We start from the raw sequence: 26,332 nt of genomic DNA, 5'->3' as shown, positions 1-26,332 counted from the left end.
CTGAAAAATCTCTATCCCTTTCACACACTACTCCTTTCCCCTGCCGAGTGAGTCACGCCTACCTCGAAAGGGAAATGGCTTAATGGTGTAATAATAATAATATAGTATCCAGTATAAAAGAAACTCTACTGACGGAAATATGCATATACGTCAATAATAATTATGAATTCCTGTTCTGCTATTACTTCAGTATTTACCAAATCAAGTGAATGCATTTGGTTAACACGTATCATTAAAAACGTACTGCAATACTTGCAAGTAGCAACAATACAGGTTTGCAAAGTATAAACTTCGCAAAAAAGTTGATCTGAATTGTTTAGAAATCATATATTTTGTTTTTAATAAATTAACATAATTAAAAGAGGATTTAGTATAGTATCATATTAATACATTTTTATAATTCAACTAAAAATTATAAATAATTTTAGTTTTTTAATGAAAATACCTGAAAATGAGTTTTCTACCTCGTGTCTACTTTAAGTCTGGAAAAAAATTCCCTGATAAATCTAGATTGTATACAACTTCAAAAGTTTCTTATAAATAATTTTTTTTAATTCCTTCCAAATGTCTAAATGTGTAAAAATAGCAATATTCACATGCAAAATTAGATAACAGTTTTTTTTATTTGTGAAAGTAACTTTGATAAATAATAAGTCATTTCTTAATATCACAAGTTTTTAGGAAATTCTTATATTTAATAGGAAAATATATTCTTTTGAGTGGAATTAATGCGAGTACAATATTATATCCAATTTAAGAGGCTTCAAATTTTCAACATTTCAATTTTAAATATTGCATTCTTAACGAGATAGATGACTTTTCAACCAGAAAGTTAAATTTTTAACAAAAGAAGATAAATTTTTAACCAAAAATGTTAAAGCTAAATTTTCAGTTTAAAGAAAAATTTCGACAACAAAAAAAAACAATTTTCAACCAAATAGTTCAATTTTCAACAAAAGTTTAAAATTTTGAACTAAAATTATGAGTGTTTAATCGAAATAGATGAATTTTCAACCAACAAAATCAATTTTAAAATAAAATGATGAACCTGAAACTGCAATAGTTGAATTTATAACCAAAAAGATTAATTGTTGATAAAAAAATAGGAATTTTTAACAAAATACATGAGTTTTCAATTGGAGAATTTAAATTTCTCACCATAAAAAAGTGACAAAAAATTTCTACAAAAATTATGGAATATTCAACGGAATTAATTAAATATTCAAATACAACCTTTTTTAAAACTAAAAGAATCAACAAATTACATAAATTTTCAATGGAAAAAGGTTTAAATTTTCGTCAAAAAATTAAATTAAATTTGCCGTGAGAAAAGTTAATTTTTAACCAAAGAGATGATTTTTAAACTAAAATTATAGAATATTAAACGGGATTGGCTAAATTTTGTACTAAAAAATTAATTTTAAACCAAAGAAGAAAATAATTTTCAAACAAATATTTAAGTTTTCTGTTCAAAAAACTTAATTTTCAACCATCAAAAAAACTAATTTTGAACAAAATAGTTCATTTTTCAACTAAAATGATGAATTTTAAACTGAAATAGTTGAAATGCAAACCAAAAAAATGCATTTCAAACTAAAATGATGAATCTTAAGCTGAAATAGTTTAATATACAATCAGAAACATTAAGTTTTAAGTTATAAGATTAATTATCCACCAAAAATACGAATTTTCAATAGATTATATGAGTTTTCAACAAAAAATTTAATTTTCAACCAAAGACATTAATTTTGTAACCAGAATTATGGAATATTCAACGGGAATAGTTAAACATTAAACTAAAAAAATGAACTTTGAACCAAATTTAGAAAAAATAATAATTTTCAACAAAACAGTTCATTTTTCAGTTTAAAAAAAAGTTGTAACTAAAGAGATCAATTTTAAACTAAAATTATGGAATATTTAAACGTAATAGTTGAGTTCAGTTAACAAATTAATTTTCAACATAGAAAAAAAACGAATTTTCAACAGAATTGGAATTGTTAACTCAAAAGAGAAATACTCAATCAAAAAAGTTAATTTTTTTACCGTAATGGACAAATCTACAAACAAAAAATATCAATTTTCAATCAAAAATAGAATAGACAAATCATCAGTTAAAAAAATAATCATTTCTAACAAAAAAGAAAATTTTCAAAAATTTAAGTCAATATTTGAATTTATAAGAAATTTAAGCGTGCTCTCGAAAAAATTCCTTGACAAATTCAGGTTTTTCCAGATATATAAAAATTCCCTGATGATTTCAGGTTTTCCAGGTGAGTAGACACTCTTTAAATAAAAATCTTTAAAATTATAGAAAATTATACCATGAATTTATAGTAAGAAAACATATTATCGTAAAAGTCAAATGGCTAATAATTAGCCAATTATATAACTAATTAATTCAGTTATATTCTTTTTGCTTTTCAATGATTGATTTTTAACTAATTTAGATTTAGAGAATGCTATACAAATTGGATTATTCATGCGATACGAAACAAATGGTCGATGTTTAATTTTCTGGAATATCATGGTACTTAAAAAAGATAAAAAAATCTTCAGTTTAATTTTCTCAAACATCCTAGTACTTTAAAAAGTTAAAAATCTGCAAGTATCTTAAATAAAAATAAATATATTACAAAATTAACAAATTTTACAATTTTTCCGAAAGTGAAAAATTGACATTTATCGAATGAAAAGACGTTCAACCACAAAAGCTCTCTAAAGTTTTAACAGAAATATGTCGAATATTGTAAAAATCAAATAAAATCTTCAATAACATTATACCCCCAACAGATGTTATTTTGGGAAAAATTAAGCCATTTTTTTCCTTCACAAATACTTTGAATTAGATGTAGCTATTATGGAAAATTTTGTTTTGTTTATTAATAAGCATCTTAAATAATTTTTTCCTTAAGCCCAAACTGCATTGAATATCTTTCACTAGACATTGCTAAGTAAAAGAAACCAAACTTGATTTGAAATGCTTTCTTTTCAAAGAAATTGTGTCCTAAAAAAGAAATGTAAATTGTCTCATCTTTGGATTCAGTTTTAAAATGTTATTTTCAGTTTACTTTTTCTTTTTTGGTACTTATGTAACATGAAAAATAAAACAGGTACCAATTGAAAAACATGGAGATCAGGCTTTTTTGACATTCCCATAAAAATTTCGAAACAATTATGATTATTATTTGATTATATTAGAGTTGTTTTGAGGTCAAATAAATTATTAAGTAATTAAATGTAATGAATTACAAGAATTTGTTTATTTATCGGAATCGAAAAAATGGAAACAATATAAATAAATGTCGCTTTTTGGAGGTTATGTCCCATGATTATAATATAAAGTAAACGTTTAAATATGTTAACAAAGATTTTATTACCCTGCGTTTATGAAAAATTCAATTTTGATAAAATATTGATTCTTTTTTTTAATATCATTTTTTTGTTTCCCTAAAATAGCCCCTATATCGGCTGATATTCTGTCATTTCAGTTTTCCACACTTTTCTGAAAAAATAATGACTAACAAATTATTTCACGGCTTGTAAGTCATCAAGACTAAATGGTTTGCACTCCTGCGCAACCGTTTTTATATACGATAATTATAAAAAGAGGTAGAAGTCAATTTTTGGGAGAGTGCATAGCTATTTTCGACGCATTTCGGATTTTTTTCAGCTTTCTGACAAAATGCCAGCAAATGACGTTTTATGCACACTATAGACAACAGTTCAAATTACAAATTAGGTCAAAGGATACATTCAAACACTTTAACATGATGATTTTATATATAAAAAACATAATAACCCCTGGGAGTTCAAAACATCACCTGAATTGACGGTACTATTCTCGAAAATGAGGAAGGTAAATATGCATATGCGCAAGATTAAATTATAGTATAATTTACAATTTTTTAACAAATGCCAGCTTCGTTAATATAAAACAATGTCAATTTCTAGATATTAGGAAATTCTGATTTAAAAAAGTCTATTGTTTACTCACATTTTTCACAAGAAATGCGATGTACGCAGAGGTTATGAAACTTGAAGACTTAATTGCAAAACAGAACTAAATACACTTTCACTTGAAAATCACTTTGAAAAATAAAAGAACAATACTTATTTCAGTTTCTTTCAACTTTACCGCACAAAATAGACTGAAACGAAATCAAAACACAAAAACAATTCACAGCTCGGCCGCCATGATTGCTGGCTGGTCAGCTGTTTAAACGAAAACACGAACAGAACTTTCCACCAATCACAGAAAAAATTTATGAAAATTCAAAGCTCACGATTGGTCAACTATTTTGCATTTACAAAAATGAATCTTCATTCGCCAACTTCACAATGTAGTGTGAGCGCCCTTCATTCGCGACACATTTTTTTCTTTCACAATTTTTGACAGCTACGAAGGTACTTTTAACACATATTTTCTGTGACTTTTTCATCGAATTTCAATTTTAATATCATCGGATACCCGAATAAATACAATTTTTGTATATAAATTTATATATATAGTGTTTATTTAAGGACTTGAAAAATTGCGTTTTATTCTAGGTATATTGAATCAACATTTTTCGACGAAAAATGCCTCTAACCTAAATTTAATTTTATAATTGTATATAGTGAAACGGGGAAGCAATAGGTTAAAATTATTGCTAAAAGAAAGGAAATGTATAGGATTAATCAAACACATTTTAACTGTTTCTTGATTCTTGTATTGTTTTTCTCAGTTATTTTTTATCCACCAGTCTTTCTAAAATATAAATGTATAAACAAACAATCTTTTCATTTACAACTCTCTTCGATGCTTATTTACAATATCATACACATTAACAGATTTGTATATAATATATATCATTATATACACTATACTGTCCAAGTATATCATACTCTCGAGCTGTTTGTGTAACGTTTATTATCGCTGACAATAATGCATTCCATAAATGCTGATAACGAGAATGAAGTCACAAAAATTGCAGACATTCGTAGTATCAATTGAATTATTTCAAGATAGAAGCGAAAAGAGTTGAACGCAAGATTAGAAATTGCTCCGTCATTGTTATCGTTTTGTTTATAATTAGATAATTGAGATCGGCCTGTTTTCAATTTTTGTTTCCATACAAATTGTCCCAATGTGAAAAACTTCATTCGGAAATAAATCACTCTTCGATTCATTCCATGAAGCACATTTTATTTTTGGAAAAAAAATTCTCTTCTTTATCTTGCCAGAAAATACCCTTTCTGCATCTAATTATGCATTTTAGAATAAAATTTTTGAAATTTTTCACATGTCCCTTAGAAAAATTCAAGTCTGTCAATTGACAATTTAAAATTCGGAAGATTCTTGACAAAACTTCAATTCTCTAAACTTAAGTTACTTTGCAGTCTTGCATCGATCATAATTCGATAAGTCTTTACATTAAATCTACATTAATAAAGACTCATTTATTCTACTCGAAAGTCAGTACCGAAACGAATTACCGAATTAAACTAATTGCCCTTTTATGTTTTAATGACTGACACATTCTTTTTTGAAGAATGAAACAAAAAATCTTGAAAATAAAGCACAAAAGGGCATTTATTTACTGTAATTCGTCTCATTTTAGCCTTGAATCCATTCCAGGGCTTGATACTTCGTACTAAAATTTATAAAAGCCTTTGTCTCTAATTCTCATTTTTCCTAATCGATTTTTAATTCTTTTCAAAGAATTAATCAGTCTCAAGCCCTTGAATAATTTCATTATTCAATTATAACTCATTAGTCAATTATGGAATCGCACTTGGTGTCATAAATAGGGACTAACTTTCAGATAATTTCACTTTGAGCCAATAAGCGTATAGCGTCATTGTCCACAATGGACTCGGCTGGGCTCTTTTTCTATATAGAATAGTTTATGAACCATTCACTCAATTAATAAATAAAAGTTCATTGTACACTTTCACTATGGAACTTATAAAATTAGGGTATAATAACTATACAGTTGAACTTTTTGGTGTAAACAGGATCGTGTCGTGGCATTGAGAAGTATACGAATTTAATTTATAATTGATCTTGAAAATAAATACTACCCAATTATATATTTTCAAATACTACTTCCCAAAATTTGGTATAAAAATAGTAAAAAAGGAATAAATAATAAACCTGTTAAGACTTGACAAAAAAAAACACGGCAAAACTATTCACGTTATTTAATATTTTTGCAAACTAATCACGAATGCAACTAAAAAAAAAAAAACAACGAATTATTGCATCCTTCGCTCTCACCCTGACACGATCCAGCAATAATTGTAATATCAATTACTAAAACGACTTTCGCCTAGAGTGATGTAAATAAATACTACGATTTTGCATTTTTCTGTCCATTCGTGGCGAAAATGTAAATTAAATCAAGACGAAATCATTTCATAATTTCCGCTCTAAACAAAATTCAAAACCAAACAGGCTAAGGATTACAAAAGTACATAAACAGTCAAACATTTCGTTTGTAACCCTTAACTCATAAAGAAGTAAAATTAATAATAAATACTAGTATTTACATAATTTAAAACAATGTCCGTAAAAGATCTTTGTAAAAAAAGTCATAAAATTACCTCTATAGTCTTATAAAAGATTACTTTCTACGGTTTGGAAATATTATCTCAATTTCTTAATGGCTCGGTAAAAAAATTTGATACTAAAAAAAAATCTAAAACTTCCGTCACGAATGGGTCTGAAAAAACGCTAATTTCTAGATTTTATTCTCATAAGAATCAGGCACTGTCGACTCTCATTACAGGAATTTACAATTAGCGTCCACGAAATTGATCCAAAAACGTGGTGGTCACAAAAGTGACAAAAAAAGTGTATTGTTGGTAAAACGAAATTGATTGCAACAAGACACGTCTATTTTCAGATATTTTAATTTACTATAATACATGGTAAAATGTGCGGTGTTTCCTTTTTTCCCTCCTTTAATTACAAAATACGGATTTTTTTACAACACGTCATTTTCCAACAAAATAAAACCAAAAAAATCCGTTCTCCAGAACTTGATCTTACTGCTTGCGCATTCTTTTTTTTCAAATCGTCGTTGTGTTTTAAGTAATTAACAGACCTTAAGACTCGACCTTAAAATTTTTGACTGTCTTACGTCAAGAAAAAAAAAGTGTATACATATATATATATATATATATATATATAACAGAATGTACATGGATAAACATCTCTAGAAATATACCTTAAAGCAATATGTAAAACTTAAAATTTAGCCGCTGCTTCGATCACAAGAATTATGCCCGGGAAAAATAAATAAAGATTGGTAATCGCGAGAAAATACAATTGATGTTGTGTGATATTTTTTGTCTATGATGTGTGATATGGATTTCGCGAGTGTTTACAAACGGCCGTATTTAATTCTTTATTTCTTTCTTTTTTTTTTAAATACCGAATCGCGTTATTATAAACTCTGAATCGAGCCGTTTATTTTATATCAATTGAATTTGCACCATACGTAAGGATTTAAGTAGCCTTTGTACAATTAAAATTTGTTTCGCCTCAATTAGATTTTCACTGGTCACTCAATTACAAATGTACAATTTACGATCCGCGAGACGTTCTATTTTTATTATCTTACGAGGTTGAGGATTAATGCTTTTTGTATTGGCGACTCAATCTTTCCTTCTGGACGAAGAAATCTTCCGCGTAGATTCCCATTTCACTAATGCCCCAGCAGACCGCGAAAAAGCTTAACTTATTCTCGTGGCACCGTTGTGATTCATCTTGTGATTCATTACCCAGCCGTCTTCTTGCACGGTTTTCAAGTAATCTTCTAATAATGCTGCTAAATTCCGCCTTTTAAATCGTAGAGATTCTTTAACAATGTCCTTCACAAATGCGAGCCGTATGTCTAAAGTACCTTGGATTTGGTACAAATGTGAAAATAAGCTGGCATAATCTGTAACAAGAAATATAGTTTCATGTAAAATCATAATGTTTTCTATTTTATTTTCATTTTATTTCAAAAATTTTTCTTTTTAATAATCATTTTCTAGTGTATTATATTTGTTTAATAGGTTTTGCAGGGATCACCGCGCCAAAAAATGAACACAAAAAAACGGGGAAAATAGGGAAATGATTCTACATTTATTTTTACATATAGAAAAGAAGAAACAATCGTATTAAAAGAAATTGTATCGTTCTTAAATAATGTTTAATAACTTTTTAGTGGTTTCTGCCATCAGAGAATTTATTATTTTTTAATCGGAAACCTTTATCACGGACGATTAAATTCAAAATTCGTACTCTAAAGCTGATAATTTTTCCATTTGAACAATGAAAAATGAATTGCAAATTAAAACACTCAAGGTGGAAATTTTTTTTATTCAAATTCTCAATAACTTACACCTATACAATGGAAAGTACCAACACTTTTCAGTTAAATAATTTTAAATTAAATGCATTTAAACTAAAATATTTATAATTTTTAACTTTTATAAATTATAGAGTTCAAAGATTCAGATCCAGTTCCATTAATAAAAAGTTCCAACATAAAAACTTGAACAAATAAATTTTTGTTAACTCAACAATTTTGACATTCGAAGTCGAATTTTGTTTGCTTTAAACAGTTTAGATATCCTTAAAAAGCTTAAAAATTGTATTTTAAAGTCTTGAAAAAAATTCATGTTGTTTCAAATTTTTGCAAATAAAAATTAGTAGTAAATTTTTTTCACAACTTCTGAATATCTTTTAAAATAATTCAAATTTTAAATAATTTTTCAAAATAAAAAAATAATTTTCAATATTCCTAGTAATCTTAAGAAAATTCTTTCCTTGTTTTGAACCCAAACCTCTAAATATTTCTAAAAATAAATTCCCGGTTATTCCCGGTTTCAAAAAATTCCCGATACAGCGACGCCACCCGGAATACATTCACAACGATACAAAAAAAAACCAAAGAAAACAAAATTGGTAGAAATACCAATTTTTATATGTTTTAAATCATTCGCATGATCAAGAATATTTCCTCTTCTGAAAATGCCTTCATTACTGATTAAATCGTGATACTTATGTGTATAATTGCATATTCCTGTCCAAGGTTTGTTATTTCATAGTACTATAATTAATACTTTAAATGTAAATTAAAAACAAACTATTAAAAACAAACTATTAACAAAAATATAAGAAATTTTTAAATATTAAGAGTTCTGCAAATTTTTAAAACGAAACGCTTTAGAATATTTTAAAATAAATTACGATTAGATTCACTGGTAATAGCACATTGAGAAAAAATTAAAAGAAAAAAAAACATAAAAAAAAATGTATCACCACTGGGATTAGACCCTGAAAGGAAAAATTGAAAAGCAAACTTTTTTGTCGAAACACAATATTTCACTTAAAAATGCAATTTTGTTCATTTATATCTAAAGTTGCGAAAAAATTGTTTATCTTTTTTTTTTAATCTTTTGATGCTTCTTTCAATAAGAAAGAAGAAATGTACATATTTGTAAGTTTCAAATCAATTTTTTTTTCTATTTTTTACGGATCCTGAAACATCAGCCATTTTTACACACACAACATTGAAAAAGGAAAACAATATTTTTTGGCAACTTTAGTTGCAGAGTAAAAAAATTGCACTTTTCGCTTTTTTTTAAATAGGTATTATATTTCAACGAAAAAATCTTTTTCAGGTCCACCCTACATTGAAATCGTAAAAATCTATTTAAGAAAATAGAAATCATTTCAAAATTCCTTGGACATAAATTGAATTAAAATCTAAAAAAAATTGAAATAAAATGCACGCACGCGTTCACGTTCTTGAATTTTTATTTTCTAATACTTTTTAAAACTAAATCTCTTGAAATTTTTTAGAATCTTTTAAAATAGTTTAAAATCTTTCAAATCCTTTAAAATGTTTTTATTTGCTTTATATACCTTGTAAAAAATTTTATTTTATTCCCTAAAGTTCTCTATAAATTCGCCAAACTCCCTCAAAAACCCTGAAGTCTTAATATTTTGTACGCATCTGGAGGTTTAAACTGTCTCCATAAGTATTTGACATTTGAAAAATTTACATGTATTTCAGAAAAAGTAAAAGAAATAGAATTGTTTAGATTTTGATCAATCTTTAAATTAATTAAATATTGTACAAAAAGTATGTTAAAAGAGAAAAAATATTTAACATCTACTAAACGCTGCGCTTAAACCTCCCGTATTGTTAAAAACTGGCTTTCGGTCGTTTTTGAAAATTGTTTAAAATCTAGAACTTCTTAAATTTGTGCTCAATCGAAAAATGTTATTAATATCAGTTGTAAACAATGTTATCCTTGTTTGAATGTTGGTCTAATCGAAGTATAATTGTCACACGTTTTCTAACATAATTACAATCGCTATTCAAATTTAAACTAAAGAATCTTCAATGTGGACAAACAGATCATCGTATTTTATCATAGTTAATTTCAAAAATATTTATTTTGTACAGACTCCACCAACAAATATTTTACCTTTTTTTTAAGGCTTTATATAAATCCCAAATAGTTTAATTTGAAATTGGTCAAATTTAAAAAAATTAAATTAATTATGATAGATAAAAAAAAAAAAGCTTTCACTACTCGCGGCAGCATATTCTAGTTTTGAATATAATAATTTTGTAGGTGTTAAACGAACAATTGTACTTTCAAATATCATATATTTAAGGAGAGACTTTAGATTTTCAGTCTACCAATTCGAAATAATTTCTAAAAAATATGGTTACCAACATATTTCTTGTACAGATGTTATCGATTTATGTGTTTTGAAAATGTATGTTTCATTTATCAGCTTTGACATGAAACAAACATTATAAAAGAGTTCGACGTAGAAGATTACATAACCATACAAAAGTCATCACGTCCAATGTTTGAACACAAAAAATAAATAAAATTAATATACAATCGTTTCAACATTTGAACTACCCTAATTTGGCTACTCAATTCTCCGATTTTGCAGAAGTTTTTTTCGGTAATTCAAATTTGCAAATTCAAGATTTCAAAACTAAACAATTTAAAATTTGAAGCCCAAAAAGCTCTCAGAATAGGGCAAAAGAGTGATTTTTCAAATAAAATATGGAAATTAATTTTGTTTGCATGTAAAATTATATATTGAAGTTTTAACAAAATAGATGAATTTTTAGGAAAACAGTTGATTTTTTAAAAAAAAAATACTTTAATTTAAATCTAAACAATAAAACCTAGAAAGATAAACTTTCAATCGAAAATCGAAAAATAAAATTTTCGGTTACAAAAAAATATTTAAAAAAAAACGAATTTTCAATCAAATATTTCAATTTTTAGGAAAAGATGTTAATTTTGAAAAAAATTATGTACAAAACAATAAAATTTTCAATTAAAAAAAAAAAAGTTAATTTTCTACCAAAATAAAGGAATTTTTAATCCAAAAACACGAAGTTTCTCTAAAACAGTTGAATTTTCAACACGAAAATGTGTATAACAAAAAAAAATATTTAATTTTCAACCAAATAGTTGAATTTTCTATCGAAATTGTTACATTTTCAACCAAAAAATACGAATTTTCAACGACAAAGCATAACTTTTAATAAAATTGTTGAATTTTAATCAAAAATAATAAAATTTTCAACCAAATGATAAAAGTTTTAACCAAAAATAGGATTGTAGACTTTTAAATACGAAATGATAAGTTTTGTTTTAATTGAATTTTGAACCAAATAGTTCAACTTTGAAAATTCAAACATGAATCAGCATACAAAAATATTTTAATTTTCAACAAAAAAAGTTCATTTTTAACCAAGGAAATGAAATTTACAACCAATAAAGATCAATTTTTAATCCAAAAGGACTCATTTTCTATCGAGGATTTCTATAGAGGAGGTATCACCAAAGCAATTAATTTTTCGAACAAAAAATGATTTCTCAACAAAAATCGTATACTTTCAACAAAATAATTTAATTTTTAACAAAACAGTTAAATTTTCGACCAAAAGATATAAGGTTTTAACAAAAATTTTGAACTTATAACAAAATAATTGAACTTCGAACAACAAAGTTAATATTCAAGAAAATAATAAAATCTTTAACCCAATAATAGAAATTTCAACCAAAAGAGATGAAATAATTCTTTATCAAAAATGTAATAGAAGACTTTTCAATCAAAAATAATTAGCCTGCAATGAAAAATAGTTATATTTTCTTATTGGGTTCTATTAATTCAGTTCACACTGTAGCGAAAAACAAGAAAAAGGGGAAGCATATTTCAAACAGGGAAATAGGGAAAATTTTTTTAAAAGGGAGGTGGCAGAGTTAAAATTAGATTTTGAATAAAAACGCCAGTATGAATTTTAATTTGAAAATGCTGAGCATTGAAAACTTCAAAACTGAACGAACAGATACATTTAGAAAATACAAAAACAAAATAAGTTATAATTCTTTCTTTGACTTTTTTAGGAGAAAATTGAAATTAATTAATTTCTATATCATACATCAATTTCATACACGGTTTACATAATATTTCTTCAAATATATAATTAATAATACACTCTAAATTAAAATGACTTCTGCCATTCTCGTTTATTTACCAAGGAAATAATTTAATGGCGAACAAAACCTTAGTTTCATTAGTAAATTTGCAACTGAAAAAAAACATATTTTTTTACTTCAATTTCCAAAACTACAGGTTCATATTTAAAATTAGGTGTTTATTTGATACACTGAATATTATGCAGATATTTTACAAATGGAGAATTATTATTGCCAGTCATAAGAAAGAGAAACACTATTTACTAGATTTTATTATGGAATTAGAGCTTCACCGGATTAACTGTGTAGGTAAATTGTATCCAGAGGATAAAAATTTCGTTTATATACAAGAAAGCACTTGGAAAATTCTGTATCAAAAGGAATAATACTCCTTCCAGCTAGTCTCTCCTTATCTAACAATGGCCGAGATGGGCTTCCCGCAGAGCTAACATGGAACCAAACACTTTTCAAATTACCTAGACAGACTGACATATGCTCTATGATTTTAAGAATAAACCAAATTCAAAATTATGGGGGATCGCCAGACGCTGTCGCGCCGACCCTTGTCAGCCGAGGGTCCTTCGTACCAATGAGGAATAAAATAAGAAGCATTCTGTTTTTTTTATTTTGCCTTTAGTCATTTAAAAATATTATATTCGAAATCCACGTTTTTTGACAATACCAACGACATGTTACTCGCCTTAATAAGTTGGAAATTAGAATAAATGCGATATATAATATGCCGTCATAAAATAAAAATGAAGTGTTTTTAGGCCATGTATATATTCACGGAAATTCACAGCAATAGCTGTAAATGTCCTAATTATCAAAAATTTGTAATTATGATACAGCAATAAATCGACTGCTTATAATTAAATAGTAAGTATTGCTTGTTGGCGCAAATTTTAATTTATGTTAATATATTCAATCAATAATTCATCAAAAATAGTATTTGTAGCGTCACACATTTTAAAAAATAGAAGCAAATTAGTGATGTTTTTAATTTCTAAACGATTTTATTGTGTAAATTCTACGCATAATTTATAGAAGTGAGACTTTGATATTGCGTTATCATTAGAGTCCGAGCTCTGAAAGTTACAAATTTCGGAATGAAACACTTGTTATTTTAAACTTATGACGGCAAATAACATATCGAACTTATACTAATTTTTTTTACTTATTAAGGCCATGTGATGAGTATAACAGCTGATGAAGTCAGCCCTAAGATAAATATTTTTTCACCCATATTGAAAAATAAAGGTTTAAATTACGCGGAAATTTTTTCGGGAAATGTTAATAAATATTAAAGGATCGTTTCTTGCCTTGCAAAGAGTTGGATGAAGAAAAAAGTTTATTTATGCAAATAATGATTATCGACGGACACATTTAGGTTTTACAGCAGAAGTTTGACTTTTAACCATGGACATAGGAAAAAAGGGACTAGGCATGCCATTGCGGGGGTGATGCAATGAGGAGGGAGGTCCGCCACCTTTTGATGTCCCGCGACAAACATGGCAGCGCCCACATGTTTATATTTGCATGCACAGTTTGTCGGCAAAAATGCTCGTGCGCATAGTCCAATGGCACATCGTAAGATAGCAGCTCTCTCCACTCATGGAATTCTCCCCCCTCCCGTGGATTCAACCCCGCTCTCAAAGTTAGGATGGCATGCCTAGTCCCGTGTTTCCAATGTCCACGCTTGCAAGATTTGACGACAGCACGGTCGGTATTTCTCCAAAATAGTCATTAAAAAAAAACTTTTTTTACTATTCTAATTATTTAGGACCAGAGACACATTCTCGCATGCCTTCTATTTATCGTGCCAAATTTTTAACACGATATCTCATTCCGTGTAGACGTAAGTTGGGAAAGAAAACTTCAACTGGTATTTTCTTCAAAAAAAAAAATTTTCTCAAAATTTTTACCGGAACAAAGCAGAGACATGGACTTTATTACCTCCTCTTTCATTACCCAAACTTCCATAGCGATACCTCATTTCGTTTAGACGTAAGTTGGGAAAGAAAAATTGAAGACCAGATTTGGTCACGTGACCCTCTCGTCACATGGCCTAAAGGGCATGTGACACAGCTAAATACCTATATTACCGACCTCACTTTTTCAGTTCACTGAATGTTTTTTACTTTTTTTGAACCTAAAAACTTTTTTTTTTAATAAAATATCGAGCTGAAACTTTGGAAAATGTATTAGAGTGCAATAAAGTACGTTTAGGTACTCCATTTTGGTAGGAACTTCACTGAAAATTATTTTATCTTTTTTCTGAACCTCGACATTTTTTGAACGTTCCAACTTTTTTTTATAAATAAAATATCGGTCTCAAACTTTGGGAAATGCAAGAGCCGAAAGAAAACTACGTTTAAGTACAAATCTTAAAAATAAAAGATGTAAATAAAGATGTAACCCTGGCGGCCACTAGACGAGGCTCTAGAGGGTTACCGGCTGGTGCCGATGGAATTGATAGTTGAAATTCTTTTTTTACATCTTTTATTATTAAGATTTGTACTTAAATGTAGTTTCCTTTCGGCTCTTGCATTTCCCAAAGTTTGAGACCGATATTTTATGTATAAAAAAAAGTTGGAACGTTCAAAAAATGTCGAGGTTCAGAAAAAAGATAAAATAATTTTCAGTGAAGTTCCTACCAAAATGCAGTACCTAAACGTACTTTATTGTAGTCTAATACATTTGACAAAGTATCAGCTCGATATTTTATTTATAAAAAAAGTTCTTAGGTTTAAAAAAACATTCAGTGAACTGAAAAGTTAGGTCGATAATATAGGTATTCAGCTGTGTCACATGCCCTTAAAGAAAGTACAGGGTGGCCGTTTCAATCACATAAAAAAATTCCCGGCTTTTTCCCGGCTCGCAAACATTTTTCACGTTCAATGAAATTTAAAAATTCGAACTCTAAAACTGAAAATGTCTCCATTTAAGGTAAAATCAAAAGATAAACTATTGTAAACCGTTTTAAAATCCTTAAAAATCTGAAAAAATTTAAATGTTATTTCACATTTTTTCAAATTATAAATTATTTAGGAAATTTTTCAGATTCATTTTTGACAATTTTGCAAATCTTTTTAGATCTTTTTCAATATTCTCTTGAAGTAATTTATCAAAATAAAATTTTCAATTTTCCTAGGAATCTTGAAAAAACGGTTTTTATTCTTAAAAAGCTTCTAAATTTTTTGTTCAAAATCTGCCAAAATCTATATTTTATTTTTAATTAGGCCATAGACTATTTGCTGCGAACTGTCAGTACGAATAGCCTGATTTTGTCGGTAAAAGTATATACTTCCTTTAAGTTATTTGAAATAATTTCAAATTTTTAATTAATATTGAATCTTTTGAGACCTTCTAAATATCTCTTCAACTTACTCGATTTTTTTTTTCTATGAAAAATAGGTGATCAATATTTATTATACATCAAAATTCAAGAATTTTACTTGTAAATTAATTTTTTTCCAAGTAGAACAATTAAAACTGTAAGGTTCAAAGATTTTTTTTTTAATATTTGATTTATAATTGCTGATTGTTAATGAACAGTCAAATATTTCTAAATGTTAAGCAACTGTACTTTTTCTAATTAAAAAATAAAAATTGTCAAATTTTAGACTAAAACAATATGACAAATTTAATAAAATTTAATAAAAAAAATTTAAACAGTTTAATTTTTAGCGGTATAGCCTGAAAATTCTTAAATTTTAAACAGATTCCGCATCATCTTGCAAAATCAAATACTATTTCGTTTGTTAATCCTTAATGTACAATTTAATTTTGAAAAAAATCATTAAATTTATATTCACAGTTGGTAAACTAAAATGCTTTGTTTATCTAAAATTATAGATTTAAAATGCTTCTACTTTTTAATTTTTTAAGTCTTCAAACTGCATTTTTAAATTCTTTGAATAAAAAACGTACGCTTAAAAATTAAAATATAAACGGAAAATTATGAAGTGAATGATTTTCGAATTATGCATTGTATAAACGGAATGTTATTATAATATATAAAGATAAATTTCAACTAACAGACTTTTTTTATAAATATTTGTAAAATTTCAGGCCAATTTCCGGCCTAGCAAAAAAACGTAGATTTTGAATATATATTTCTAAGTGACTAATCGCAAAATTAAAATTGTTCGGTGAGAGCATCTAGCGATCTCTAAAATAAAAGAGGGATCAAATGGGCCTCTAGATTTCGAGATTCTTTTTAAAAAATTTTAATGTTAATTAATGTTCTTTGAAAATCCTTAATTTAAAACATCCTCATTAGATAAGTCAAAAACTAAACATTTTTAAAAGAGAATTCAATTTTCCATAAAAAAAAGATTCCAAAGCAGCCGCTCAATTTTTCTGTTCAATTAAAAAAACGTTTGGTGAAAATTATTTTATTGAAAAATTGACAAATGAAAATAAAAGAACTAGATAGTAAGAAAAAAAAATCCACAAATTAAGACAACATGAGAGAATTTGGCCAAAGAAATTGAATTTTATTGCACTATAAAATACGTTAAAAATAGAAAAAAACAACGTTCAAATGAATATTTTTTGCAACATAAAAATGTTAAGATACGACCAGAATATTATTCAAATATAATTGTTACAAGATATTTTACAATGATGAATTTTAATTTTTTTAATGACCATGCTTTATAAGTTTTAAAAAAAATTAAGTACAGAAGTTAACTTGTTTTAATATTAAGTCATTTCAAATTAGTAATGGGTCAATTTTTATTTGGAATGGAAGCTTCTAATGTGTCCCCTAAGGGTTTACATTTTTCTTACACCTTCTCTATTCCTTTACACACCCTCCACACACTTACTTGGTGGCGGAAGGATGACCTACAGTTTAAGGTGGGTTCCGAACCACCAAGAGCAACAGCCTTAAGTACTTAGAGAAAACCTTTTTCTCTAGAGGTACCGGTCCCACGACTCTCCGGAGATGAACAACTCCCTTGCTAGGCTAGTGTTCACCGCATGGGCCACCGAGACTCTTCCAGAGTGCGAGGCGGGAATCGAACCCGCAAGCCGAAGGAGTGAGTCCAAAGCGTACGCTTTAGCCCCCACGACCATCGTCCCACTTGGGTCAATTTTTATTTATACATCAAAATTTTTCTAAAAACTTTCAAATTTTAAATTATTTTTCAAATGATATTAGAACCTTTAAATAGCTTTCAAAATTATTTGAATGTTTCCTAAGATTTTCCCCGGAATCTTAAGAAATTTTTTTACTAACTTCAAATCTTTCTATATCTTTCAAAACCATCAACATTTTATTTCAAAATCATCAAAAGTCTACATTCTGTTTTAAATTATTTTAAACCTTTTTAAACATTAAATTATTCTTCAAAATGTTTCAAAAGTTCTCGAAATCTTTTAGAGTTTAGAATGATTTCTTAATCTTATTAACAGTTCTAAATATCTCTTAAATGTCTCAAAAAATTTCTAAGTTAATCATTGTTCAATTATTATTTATAAATAAAATTGAAGACTTTCACTCACAAATGAAATTTTTTTCAATGGTTCAATTAAAATTGTAACATTCGAAGATTATATTAAGTATTCTGAAATCTTAAAGTGTCAAGAGTTTCTATAAATATAAAGTGACACTCGGCAAATTAAAAAAAAATTAAAAACTAAATTTTTCTCTTTTTTACACTCAATAAAAAGGTTAGAATACAACATTTGCCCACTTTCAGCTCAAAAGAATTGAAAAATAAAAGCTTTCCTGGCCCAATTCGGGGAAAAATGAAAAAACAAAATGTCGCCCATTTCTTTACTTGATTTATAATTGCTAATTTTTAATTAAAACATTTCAAATTTAATCTATTGAAAATAGAATATTCTGTACTGAAACAATATTTTAATAGGATTTAAAATTGAATAAAAGCGTTTCATTATGAGTCTAATAACTTAAAGTTATTTGAAAACTGAAGAAAGTTAATAAAGTTTCAATCGGACTCAATTCCTTCAATTCATTTGTTTAACAACTATATCTATCGAATTTAAAGAATTAGATTTTTAACGTTAAAATCTATAAATTGTTGAATTTTGAACAGATTCAAAATCGTCTTGTAAAATCATTAGAGAATGTACATTTAGAGTTGAACTTGAACTCAAAAATTAATCAGGGAATTTGTGATTTCACTCAGTTCAAAGAAAAATATACTCTTTTTGCGAAACCCACCATTTTTTCACATCTATGGTCGATAAACATCAGAAAACCTTTTTGCAAGAAATCTATTGATTTTGAATCATATAAATAATTAAAAATCCATTAATAACCCATTTTTTAAATATTATGTTTTTAACATTTTTGAAATAATAATGAATAATTAGTCATTTTGAATCGAAGCGTCTAAAATTTTAAACAAGTCAGATTAAAATTTCGAAAATAGTAAAATATCACAAGGCTAAAAATGAAAGATTTTAAGATTCGAATTGAGGCAATTGGATGACTAGACTTAAAAGGAATTGAAATTGTATTATTTATAATTAAAGGCGTTTAAAATTTAATTAAAAATTAAAAACTTGTGAATTCTCACAAAAATTTTAAAATAAATAGCAACAATGGAAAACATTAAAAATGAAAAATTTCTACTCCGGAAAGTTGAGACTTAAACAAATGCGAACTTCATTAAAAACTAAAAAAAAAATTTAATTACTTAAAAATAATCATTTTTAAATTTCTAATTATGCTTTCAAAAATTCAAACAATTCAATTTTGATTGCAAACTTAAAACCCATCAAAGGGAAAAATGAAACATTTAGCGTCCAGCATAAAAATTCATAACTCTAAAATTGTAACCACTTAAAATTACCAAAATTGTTTAATTACTGATGTAGCAATATCAGATTTTAAACTCAATTTTCAATTTTTAACCTCAAACCTTCATTCAGAATTATTATACATTATTGAAATGTTTTAATCAAATATTTTTCAATTACGGATTGTAATTGTATTAATTTATTTGATTCCAATTTTTGAAGTTCTACAATTTAAAGATTTTTAATTCTAAATTGCTTCATACTTACGTATAAAATTATTAAATTCAAAAAATGATTAAATTCAAAACTATGAAGTCTTTTAATACGAAGTATGGAAATATTTAATAGCGGAATTATTCTGACATTTTAAATAATTCAATTTGAAATTAAAATATTGTTAAATTTAAAATTCTATACCTACCAAAATTAATCTAAAAATTAATTAACAAAATTTCCTTTCAAGGTCTCAAAGATTAAATCGTTTTAAAATTGCGCATTAAAAACTATAATCTTAAAAGCGATAAATATATTATTACGAAGTATCACATCATGTAGTAGCAAGTGACATTCAAAACGACTGGATAGATTTTTTTTACTAAAAAATGTGAGTTCTGTGTATAAGTAAGAATCACTGTCATTTGCAACGTTCAAAATTGTGGAATTTAAAACATTGTGAGAAATATTGGGAACATTTAAAGTAAAATTATATTCAACAATTTAAAAATTATATGCTTTCTAAATAGAAACTTTCATGACTTAGAAAATGTGTGAATTTATGAAATAGGTCCAATCTCTCGGCGTATTTCTCTCCCGTTTCAAGAAAATATAAACCTTTTTGCAAGAAATTGATTGATTTTTAATCATATGATAAAAAGGATGAGGAAATCGTTGTATCGTATAACGAAAAATACATAAATACGTTCTATTGCACATTAGCAGTAAATGCATGCGCGCAAATCGCGCGTGGATGTCTCTGAATTTCTATTCACCAGCAAGAAAATATGCAAATTTAAAAATCCATTATTAAACAAATTTTTTAATATAAGGTTTTTAATATTTTTGAAACAATAATTGATGATAAATAATTTCGAATTGCAAGCTTCTGTAATTTAAAAAAAAATATACGAAAGATTTTGGACAATTTAATTAGAAAAAGGAGTTGAATTTGATAATTTCTAAGTCGAAGCGCTAAAAATTAAACAGTTTAAATTTGATTTGGAGAATCACGAAACTAGCATGATTTTAGATTAAAATTTCGAAAATAGAACAATGTCAAAACGTTAAAAAATATATATATTAAGATTCAAATTTTGGAAATTGGGCTATTTAAAATTCAGAGGAATTGAAATAGTATTCTTTATCATTAGAAGCGTTCAATCCCGAACGTTGAAGCTTAAACGAATACTTTATTCAAAACAAAATTTTTGTCACCAAAAATTTTGATATTGAAATTTTTGTATACTCAAACCCTTTAAAATTTAAATTGTTTAAAGTAAATTTAAATCGCTTAAAAAATAATCATTTTTAAATTGCTATTAATAGTTTCCAAAATTTAACCAATTCAATTTTAATTGCAAAATTAAAACCTATGAAAGGGAAAAATTTAGCGTTAAGTATAAAAATTCAGAACTCTGAAATTTTAACCACTTAAAATTACCGACATTGTCTATTTACAGCTTCAAAAATTTCAGATATATTGATTTTCAACGTTTTCAATTAAAAACTCAATTTTTAATTTTTTAGTTTCAAATCTTCCTTTAGAATTATTATTCATTCTACAAATTTTCGAAAAAATATTTTTCAATTTGAAATTACTTATTTGTTTGAATTGCCAACTAAAGAACGGACAATTTTAGAATCTAACATTAAAATTTAAAAATTAAAATAAACAATACAAAAAAATTTTACTATGATTTAATTTTTTGAATTTGTACAATTTTAAGCTTTTCAATTTGTAATTGGTTTATATATATGTCTAAAATTATTAAATTTAAAATTATCAAGGCTTTTAATATGAAATTTTGAAATATTGAATAGCGAATTGGTCCTAACATTTTTTATATTTCAATGTATAAAAAAGGCACTCTCATTGTCACAATTCTAAACTGCAGAATTTTAAATACTGCGAGAAATATTGTGAACCTTTAAAGTTTAGTTATTCTAAACTCTTTGAAACCTATATAATTTCGAGTTGTAAACTTTCAAAGATTACAAAATGCGTGAATTCTGAAATACGAGAAATCTCCCGGTGTAATATTTCTCTCTCGGCTTGATCCCGTTTTTGTCCCCGTGCAAGTTTCTCCCAAGAATAATAGGCAAATCAAAATTGCAAGGCCTACTTACTTGTTCCCTTTCTTCGTACTTCCTTATACACGAGTTCCCTGACGGACAAGTTATGTTTCCTAATATCTTCAATCTCCTTCTTGGTCAACGGTCTCTCCTTCTCGACCTTCTCCTTCTCCCTCTTCTCATCCACATGATTCGTTAATGGTTCCTCGCCAACACATTTAACTTTAACACTGTTTTGATTAGCAACACTATCATTAACCGTCAATTTCGTGCACTCCAACTCCGTATTGTCGGTCCTTTCAGGTTTCACTTCGTGCTTCGCAACATCAACATTATTTACAACAGGAGTTAATATCGGCGGCGTATCCGAATGATTACTTATTAATGGTTCCACCGAAATCGGCTCAAAGACCGGAATCGTCGGCATTTCCGAAATGCCGTTTACTAGCTTCTCCGGAGAATTTGGATAGGGCGAACTCGGGGCACTGGGCACATCGAAATTCGCGTTACATATTACACTTAAGTTGGGCGGGACTAAAAGTGGTGGCTTGATATCTTCCATCCAGGGAATAGGCGAACTCGAAGGTGTACTTGCAGGCGTACTTGCAGTCGATTTCAGCGGACGCTTCACAGTCACATCCTTCGGAATTGGTCCTGGTTTTCGTTTGTTTGGAGGCGGCCTCGATGCTGGAGAACCTCCACCATCCGAAGCTGCTAGAGCTCTCTTCAAACCTCCTTTCGATGCTGAAGACGTCGCTCCCACCATATCTATGTCCGCCTCGTCCACCATCATCCTTTTGTCGATCTTGAAAGGATTACCTGCAAGAGAAAAATTCCATTTTCAAAAATGCCTCTTAAGACTATCCAACGATTGGAGAGAGACTTCTTTCATGAGCCACACAAAAAGAGTCTATGATCAAATCTAATAGAGTAGGTCATCAAATTTCATTACTATTTTTTCAGCAAGCTGAAAATGTCTTTACGAGGTTCAGAATAATTTTCTAATCTTAGTGGTGAGTAAAAGAAGAGGTTTGAGCCCCTTTACAGAATAAAGAAAACATTTTATTGGAATCAGTACTTGTAAATGCCAGACTAGGCAGCTTGAGATTTTTGTAAAACAGGGGAAATAGGACGACTTTGCATGATCTAATTTAATGTACGTACTATAATGAATTCAATGTGAATATAACTTTAAACTCCTACGATTTCAAATCGAAATATATTTCTATTTCAACCAAATAGCTGAATTTTGAAAAAAATTAATTGTTAACTAAAGGGTTGCTTGTGCAACCAAATAGTTGACTTTTTACCCAAATGATCAAATTAAAAATAAAGATTAAAATTAAGATTAACCAAGATTAACCAAGCAGGATGAATTTACAACTCATATAGATCAGTTTTCTTCATAAGCCAACTTTTAACCAAAAAGATACATTTTCTGCAAAAAAATATGGATTTTCATTCAATAACACGAATTTTCTATAAAAAAGCCAAATTTTCTACAATCATGGTGTATTTTCGACCAAAAGAAGTAGAAATGACAAAAACAGTTGAATTTTCAAACTAAAAAGTCAATTTTTTAATAGAAAATAGTTGAATTTCCAATCCGAAAAAATAAGTTTTTAACGAAAAAAAAAATAATAATTTTCAACCAATAAGGATGAACCTTCAATCAAATAGTTGAATTTTCAAAATAATAATAATAATAACAGATGTTTCAACTGAACAGTTACATTTGCAACTAATTAATTGAATTTTGAACAAACAAAAAAAAGATTTAATTTTCCACCAAGGAAAATGAATTTACAACCAAATGATTGATTTAAAAAAAGTTGATTTTAAACCAAGAAAGATTAATTTTCTACCAAAAAATATGAATTTTCAATTCAAAAGGAAGAATTTTCTACGAATATGACAAAATGCTCAACAAAACAAACGAATTCTTGACTAAAAAGAATGTCCCTTTTACAAAATAGTGGAATTTTCAACCAAATAAGATAAATTTTTGTTTTCAATATAACAAGTAGAATTTTTTAGGGGACAGTTGACTATTAAACTTGAACTGGTGAATTCTCAACAAAAAAGTTCGTGTTCAAATAGTTAAATTTTGAACTAAACCGTTGCATTTTCAACTCAATAGTTACATTTTCAAGAAAAGTGTATTTTCAGCCAAGAAAGATAAATTTACAACCAATAAGGATCAATTTTAAAATAGTTATTTTTCAATAAAAAAATACGACTTTTTTTATTAAAAAAAAATATATTAATGTTCAACTAAAGCAGTTGTATTTTTTACCAAAAATATTCTTTTTAAACTAATTAGTTGAGTTTCCATCCCAAACAAAGATCAAATTTCAACGAAAAAGTTTAGTTTCTAAGCTAAAAAGAATTTTTCTTTTATAAAAACGTTGCTTTTTAAAACCAAAACGATGAATTTTTACCAAAAAAGTTCATTTACAACCAAGAAAAAAGGTGAATCTACAATCTAAAAGGACGAATTTTCTATAAAAAAGACAAACGTTTAACAAAACAGTTCAATTTTCGACAAAAAACATGAATTTTAGACAGTTTATATTTCAATCTAAAAAGTACATTTTTTTAAGAAAACAGTTGACTTTTCAACGCAAAAAGATGAATTCTTAACAAAAATGTTCATTTTAAACCAAGGAAGATTAATCTTCAACGAAGAAAAAAATTATGCCCAAACAATTAGATAAACTCTCAAGCAAGAGACGAATGTGCAACAAAATAATTGTATTTTTAAGCAAATAGTTTAGTTATCAAAATAAAACGATGAATCTGCAACTAAATGATGAAATTTTCAAACAAAAATATTTTAATTTCCAACAAAAGAAGATCATTTTTAACAATGAAAGATGAATTTACAAACAATAAGGATGAATTAAACAAAAGTTCATTTTTAATAAAAAAGATGACTTTTCAAACCAAAAATACGAATTGCTTATCAAAAAAGACGAGTGTTCAACAAAACAGTTGAATTTTTAATCAAATAATTAAATTCCCAGCTATAAAGTAGAAGTTTTAATCAAAAATAGTTGGACATTCTTATTGGGCGCTATTAATTCAGTTTAAATTCAAGGGACCCCCCTCCCACAAAAAAAAAGTTTCTTTAAACCAGAGGAAAAAAATTCGTTTTAAATGGGTAACAAGGAGAAAGTGAGCCTGAAATTATGCTGAGAAAATAAAATGAATGCAAACTTCTGATATCAGAACCAAAATGTTCAAAAAATTCGCATTGAACATTTGAAAACTATCATTACTTTTAATATGGAATACATGAAGTTAAAAATCATTAAAAATATTTTAACAATATTATTTTGAATGGTCAATGTCAAAATAAAAAAAAAATAAATAAAATTCCGGAATTTTTGCTCTCAATGTAAATACGCGAAAATTACAATGCGTGATTCATTCCTTTCTTTTTTATATAATTATAATTACTATAATAATATAATTATATAAGAAAGAAAAGCATAAATCTTGTATTGTATTTTTTTCCTATATACATTAAAAATTATATTTATCGCATGTACTCTCCTATTTCTAAAACTCAGAAATTTATTTCGCAATGTGAATTCACAATCCCGTATTTCCTTTTCTCTGTTGTGATTCACATACCAGTGAGTAAAAATGGATAGTCCATTACAAACTACTCACCAAACATGTGTTGTCTGACGGGTACACTTTCTATTTCTCTTAATGGGGGCGTCATGCGTTTCAGGTATTCTTGATAGTTGCCCATCTGCGCGACGGGCATAGAATGCACATAATCGTCATCTAGTAGCTTGGTATGTAGTAATCCAGGTTGCAAAAAGTTAGCACGCATTCGAACTACTTGGTCCAGGAGCGACTTTCTCGGCACATCGAACGCATTTCTGTAGCTTTGAGCTCCTCTCTGCTGCTGCTGATTTCGCACCAATCCGACCACAAAGCCACCAAACTCGTTGAGTTGATCGCGAAGTCCGGTGAACTTGTCTTGCAACAAAGGATGCGACACCTAGAATAAAATTTAAATAATAAAAAGTAAATCCCAAAATGTCAGTGCGACATTTTTCAGTTTTCGCATAAAGGAAATTAAAAAGCAATATTTTCAAGGTATCTTTACCAAATCTTTTTTCAGAGGTGTTCTGGGAATAACTCTTACACCCTCCGTCACTGCCGTCGTATTACCATTGACAATATTCTTGTTCAAACCCGCATTAGCGACCTGCTTCGATATAACTTCATTACAAAGTCGATCGAATTCGAGTTTCGCTTGATTTTTTAACCGCTTCAAATAATTTAAGACGCTGTAGCTCAAGGAATTGTCCATTTGGTCAGGAATTATAGTTTGAGCAAGTGGTGCTGGCGCTCCCATTCTTGTAAGTGCTCTTCTCAAAGACTGCAATAAAAATTGTCAGAATTAGAATCATATTTAAAAATAAATATGATAAATACGATGATTTTTCACGAAAATAAATAATATGAAATATAAATAAATTTAATATATAGGTACCATATTGAATTCAATATGAAGCGCTTAAGATTTCAAGTCGAAATATATTGCACTTTAAACTAAACAATTGAACTTTACACCACAAAAAGAGATTAATTTTCTATCGAAATAAATCAATTTCCAACGAAAGAACTTGTGGAATTTTCAACATAAAATGTCGAATGTTTTCAAAAACAGTTGACATTTCAATACAAAACGATCAATTTAAAATAAAAATTGAATTTTCAATCAAGTAAGATGATT

General features: G+C 27.5%; 2 protein-coding genes across 2 annotated transcripts in view; both read right to left on the bottom strand.

Annotated features, from left to right (window-relative positions):
* The window catches only part of LOC117167405 (deoxyribodipyrimidine photo-lyase), a 15,196-nt gene extending 11,009 nt beyond the window's left edge, over window positions 1–4,187 (bottom strand). The window contains exon 1 of the mRNA XM_033352304.1: window positions 3,998–4,187. The gene's annotated coding sequence lies outside the window, so the exon portion shown is untranslated. The remainder of the gene's footprint in view (window positions 1–3,997) is intronic.
* Window positions 4,188–6,879: 2,692 nt separating this feature from the next.
* The window catches only part of LOC117166982 (integrator complex subunit 6), a 29,607-nt gene continuing 10,154 nt past the window's right edge, over window positions 6,880–26,332 (bottom strand). The window contains exons 6-9 of the mRNA XM_033351490.1: window positions 25,700–25,975; window positions 25,252–25,591; window positions 21,628–22,392; window positions 6,880–7,931 (exon numbers count right to left, since the gene is read on the bottom strand). Of these exons, the coding sequence (XP_033207381.1) occupies window positions 7,723–7,931; window positions 21,628–22,392; window positions 25,252–25,591; window positions 25,700–25,975 (1,590 nt within the window). The 3' untranslated portion in view covers window positions 6,880–7,722. The remainder of the gene's footprint in view (window positions 7,932–21,627; window positions 22,393–25,251; window positions 25,592–25,699; window positions 25,976–26,332) is intronic.

This window comes from Belonocnema kinseyi, chromosome 2, assembly GCF_010883055.1.
Source record: "Belonocnema kinseyi isolate 2016_QV_RU_SX_M_011 chromosome 2, B_treatae_v1, whole genome shotgun sequence".
Taxonomy (NCBI): Eukaryota; Metazoa; Arthropoda; class Insecta; order Hymenoptera; family Cynipidae; genus Belonocnema; species Belonocnema kinseyi.
Note: the sequence above shows the minus strand (reverse complement) of the source record. Positions and strands in the feature narration are given on the sequence as shown.